Raw genomic sequence first — 5,789 nt, forward strand, 5'->3', positions numbered from 1 at the left:
TACTAAGACTTAGAAACATACCTTTTCTCTTGATTTGCACTTTATTCATCAATTGCATAAATTCACATTTAAGCACTTGAGTTGGCACTCAATCACCAAAATACTTAGAAATGGCCCAAGGGCACATTTCCCTTTCACAAACGTGACCCTTCTTTGTGGTTTCTATCAAGCATGTTGAGCATTTGGCAGATTTTGAGGCTGGCTTGCGGCTTAGTCTAAGGAGGTTGATCACCATCACCACGAGCCAAGCTTGGGACAACCGCAGAGGAAATAGTTTTGGCTAGGCCTCCTCACATTTGTTCCATGCCTCTAAGCCCATGCGAGGGTGGTTTTGTCTTCTCAAGGTCGCCCTTCTGATAGCGAAGACTCCTTTGGGAGTGGACTATCTATGGGCTACCAAACCTGCAACTAATTTGAAGAGTCAGACAGGTTAATTGAACTATAGTGTCCTAATCACGAGGACTTAAAATATTTTATATTAGACTTTCATCACCTAGTATAAATTATAATGTATTATTGTCATGTAATAGAATTGTAGATCTTAAGTTCTGCCTTGTTATATCTCTACTATATAAAGCATCAGTTTCCATCGTCTCCACCATCGTTGTGCGTCAACACTTTTGAAAAAAACCCTTATATTTCACTGTAATCAACTAGTGGTCCTTCCATTCACCTCAAAAGGCAACTGTTGCAACCCAATCTCGCATCGCATCTTCCATCTCGTTCACCAAACCCTACCCACCTGCTCCCGTGTACGTGAGCGCGCGAGCCACGCCAAGGATGACGATAACCTCATCCAAATGGCCCCACTCGCTCCGGTCGAAGCCGACGTGCCACCGTGCTCGAGGTCGCCCTAGGACAGGGAAGAGAAGCCAAGCACGGGGCGCGCGCCACCGGCCATGCTTTGGCGTGCACCTCCTACCACTCCCTTTGCAGGCGGCTGCACTCGCAGTCATTCTCTTCGCTATCGTGTCCGCCTTGTTGCTCCTTGTCCTCGTCCTCGCCGTGTGTGCCTTCCGCCACCATCGTGGCAACTGCTACCACATCCTATCGCTCGACCATGTCCCTTCGTCGCTGCCTCTCAGCGTCAGGCTCTTGCCTGCCGACATCCGCCGCCTCCTGAGCTTCGCCTTCCCCTCCACGTGTGGCTGCACCGACGATGAGACTGTCATCGACTCTCCCTCATACCCTGTGTGACTTGATGTTGCACGCGTCGAGGAGCGAAGACGTGTGATGTCGGCCTTCACGCACGCGTTCCATGCTGCCTGCGTCGACCATTGGCCCGTCAGGACACTCGTCCTGCGTTGTAAAGAGGAATAGAAGAGGTATGATCCCATAAATCTTTACCATCATAAAGACTTATTATTTTGAATTCCTAAACTTCTTGGTTGCAACATGTTTAGATTGATGTGTTGTAACTTCTACTTGGAACCAATATAATGATTAAGGGCTCTTCGTCCAAATCGTTTGCTAGAGTTACTTATCAAATATGACGGTGTGGTATAACACCGACAGAGCATTGTACTTATAAATATGAAGAAGAAGAAAAATAGACAAGTACGGAAAAAAACGAGAACGAGACCAAGCGAATTGGGAGCGGCGCGGCAGCCAGAGTCATCTGGAAGGTTCGATCGCCTATCGCAATAGAATTCTAACCGCTGAGTTTTGGATTATTTTTCTTACTCTAGGGCACATATTGTAGTCGTCGGTGCCTAATCTCGGCAGAAACAAGATTGATCACGCATATCTGGGCCAGGCTTACCCATGTCGGTGTCTAAGAAATAACACACAGAGGAATTCACTATCGCGACAGTGACATCCCTCTGTACGTTATTTATAATAATATTTGGATCAAAATATTTATAATAATATTATGTATTTATATCGTTATGTATCTATGTTTAATCACGGATTTTGTCGTCATCATTATAATCATGTTCCGTGACATCGCACGGACAAGTACCTAGTATAATGATTAAGGGCACTTCGTCCAAACTGTTTGCTAGAGTTACTTATCAAATATGACGGTACACCGAAAGAGCATTGTACTATAAATATGAAGAAGAAGAAAAATAGACAAGTGTGAAAAAAAGGAAACGAGAACGAGACCAAGCGAATTGGGGGCGGCGCGGCAGCCAGAGTCATCTGGAAGGTTCGATCGCCTGTCGCCTCGCCGCCATCCATTCCTTCCCTTGCGCCCGAAGAAAGACACGGAAATTCCCCCCAACTGATAAAAGGACCATGGTACTCGCAAAGCGATAGGAAGCCACCGAAGGAGAGAATTGGATAGCAGAGAGTTTGCGTGTGACTGTGGAAGCAGAGATGGGGTCCGGCATGAGCCGCGGCCGGCGGCGCGGTTTCGGCGCAGGGGCGTCGGGAGGGATGCTCCCACTGCTGGCGCTTCAGGTTCTGATCGAGTACGGCCGCGCGGGCGCCTCTCGGCCGCCCGTGACGGCGGCGTTGCTCGCCGGCAACGCGCTCATCTATCTCCGTCCCGGGGCGCTCGACGGGATCCTGCCCTCTGTCACACGCGTCTCCTTCAATCCGCGGCTCATCGTCGAGGTACCCAATCTTACCTACTCATCCGTAGCGCAGTTAGAAAACGAAATTCCTGTACACGTATCGAAATCCCACCCCTGTTTTTCTGTTGATCTGCGAGACCGCGACTTGCAGCAGACTTGCAGTTGTTGGGGGTATGTGGTAGACAAGGGGGAAGAATAACCGCCACCAATAATAATGAGATTGGTCCACTTACAAATTTGCTACTACACCATCGCCCCCAATGATTCCCCATAGCAAATCACACATATAGGCATAGCACATAGCAGTGTATTCAGTTGACCAGTTCTAAGTTCGCAAACTAACTAACTGTGATTTAACACTTTTGCAGAATGGCGACTTGGTGCGCTTCTTCTTGTCACCATTCTACCACTTGAGCGAAAGCCACCTGTTCTACAATATGACATCGCTCCTATGGAAGGGTATTCAGCTTGAAACATCCATGGGTAGTGTCGAGTTCGCTTCCATGGTTGCTGCATTGCTTGGGCTGTCACAGGGCATCGCGCTGCTCTTGTCCAAAGGCCTACTCTTGCTTGGTGATTATACTGCGTACTACGACCAATACGCGGTTGGGTTCTCTGGTGTTCTGTTTGCCATGAAGGTTGTGCTGAACGCCTGGTCAGAAGATTTTGTCTATCTGCATGGGATGGTCATTCCGGCGAAATACGCTGCCTGGGCTGAGTTGATCCTCATCCAGGTCTTCATTCCTGGCACATCTTTTCTTGGCCATCTCAGTGGAATACTTGCTGGATTGGTTTACCTTTGGCTGAAGCGGGCGTTGAATGGGCCAGATCCCCTCACTCTTCTGGTGTCAAGCATTACCAAAGTCGTGACCTGGCCAGTAAGATTTGCGCAGAATCTTCTATGGTCTGCCCATCCACAGGGACGCTTTAGAGGCCGGGGCAGGGTTGGGCGCCGGCAATCAGCAAGAGATACTCCTCGAGGTCTATGGAGATGCCCAGCCTGCACCTATGACAACTCAGTTTCCACAGATATCTGTGAGATGTGCAGCACTGCACGAGAGGACCATGATTTTTCGCTGAGGCAGTATCATCAGGCTGGAGGTACTGGAGAACTCACAGTTGATGAGATACGCCGAAGGAGGCTGCAAAGATTCGGTAGATGATGTAAATCCATTGTTATCAGCACACTTTGTGCGGCGCTGAACGAAGCTCTATATGAGTATGTATGATAGCTCCATTCCTCTGCTACATAGCGTAGGCATATTTGGTTCTTCTCGTGATGGAGAATGCTTTACATTATTGAATTGTTTCTCATTTTTGAAGGAGACAGTTACTGATGTAATTTTAGGTACTTCAAAGCCATAGAAGTATAGTAATACAAATTATCAAGGGCATATATAAATGATTGCGCTAATCTGTGCGCCGCGTTGTTTATTATTCAAAGATCCGGGCAAACTCCTTACTACTGAGCATGATCTTACTACCAACTAGAATCTCATATGCACTCACGTGTGTGTATCCTGTTGAATGAATTTAATGCAAGTTGCGGCACATTTTTAGTAGTAAATATCCACTAGAATATGATCTCGTAGTACTAGAAGATAAAATTTGCTTTGTTTTTTTGTTTCAGCCATGGTTTAGTGATTTGAAGTTGAAGCGCATTTGTAATTTGAATGCACTCCAACAGTCAATTTAATATACGGCCGCCATGTGATTTCGCTCAACTATAAAAAAGAGTAAGACGAGTGTTTGGTTTGAGGAACTCCAAAATGATGTGGTGCATCATGAATTTATCTCTCAAATTTGGTGGGTTGGCCAAATTCTTCATATTAGTACTAACTAAGTAACTATGAGAATTGAGATGGTGATGGATCAACTCATTTCATTCCACAAACCAAACAAAAAAAGAGAGGAGTGAGAAGATGATGAGTTAGCTCATTCCTCAAACCAAACACATTATAAATAGTTTCCACTCGATGTAGCATACCATCAAATGATTGAACCAATCACCAACCATCTCATTTATTAAATAAGTTTTTGATAATTCTCACTGTAGACACCAGGAATGTTAATGCCAATTTAATGTATCTATAAATCAATAAAAAAACCATATGCTTCTCTGTCATAACCATCTTAAAAGACAACTAGCAATATCTGTGTAGGTAGAGAATGTTACATGCGTTCTCACTTTAAGTATATAAGTCTTGTCTAATTTACAAAATCTCACTAGTATAGAAATCAACATCATAAATTTGAGCAACCCGAACAAGGCTATCTATATGAAACCTAGAGAAGTTATTATTCTTTGGATGAAGACATAAAAAGCATGTCCATATCTCAATAGTTGATTCTCCAAATCGATGATTCATCTCAACACATATTTTATCAAGAACCATAAAGAAAACCCTCATACGATAATGATGAAGGAAAGTAGTAGTTTCATCTCGGCGTTATGCATGACCTCTAACTAGCATTTCATCCATCATATTTGGCACCAAAATATTTAAACAGTATGTAGATAAGTAGCAGAATCAAATGAAACAACAAATTGGATGGTTGGAAGAATCAATTAGAAAATTAACACGTTCGATGGAGAAATTTGTCGCTCCTAGTTTTCAATCAATTGAAACTAGTAATAGGATGTCTATGTCTAATACATCGGCAACAAATGGGGATCCGCAACCCCACCCATTATATAGTACTGATGAACTCATATCCAAGGCAAATACCACCACTGTCGTCGCTGCTTGGCAGATCGGTGCCCCTGGACACGATCGGACCGTCTGAGCCTTTGCCCAAACAGTATGGCCCTTACCTAGACCGTTCGGCCCTTACCTAGACCATTCAGCTATCCCTGTCGAACAGTCCGTGGCTACACCATGACCACCACATGGCGCCTCGATAGTAGCAAACACAACAGGACAGTCCAGATTTATCATCGAACGGTCCAACATCGCGTCGGTCCGGATATGCATACGTAGAACCTACTGTTGCACACTATGCACCAATTTATTACGCACCACAGCAGCTGTGCATTCTATCCCCTACATATTTAAACCACGGTGCACCATATGATAACAGGTCAATCAACATTCTCGATCGATGACGGCAGGAAGGTCGACATAGCAACGCCCGACCAAATAGGACCCATAGCCTAGGGTCTGGTGGTCTGCCACCTAGCGCAATGGAGAAAATTATGGAAGAGATGGCTGAACTATTTTGAGATAGGCTCAGAGTTAGTGTTGCCAAAGTAGGGCAATCATATCA

General features: G+C 45.2%; 1 protein-coding gene across 1 annotated transcript; it reads left to right on the forward strand.

Moving 5' to 3' along the window:
• Positions 1-2,103: 2,103 nt before the first annotated feature.
• Positions 2,104-3,917, forward strand: LOC100272876 (uncharacterized). Its single transcript, NM_001147329.1, is given in 2 exon segments — positions 2,104-2,562; positions 2,891-3,917. Coding segments are annotated over 2 exon segments (1,035 nt in total). The 5' UTR covers positions 2,104-2,322; the 3' UTR covers positions 3,686-3,917.
• Positions 3,918-5,789: the final 1,872 nt, after the last annotated feature.

This window comes from Zea mays, chromosome 8 (assembly GCF_902167145.1).
Source record: "Zea mays cultivar B73 chromosome 8, Zm-B73-REFERENCE-NAM-5.0, whole genome shotgun sequence".
In the NCBI taxonomy this organism is placed as follows: domain Eukaryota; kingdom Viridiplantae; phylum Streptophyta; class Magnoliopsida; order Poales; family Poaceae; genus Zea; species Zea mays.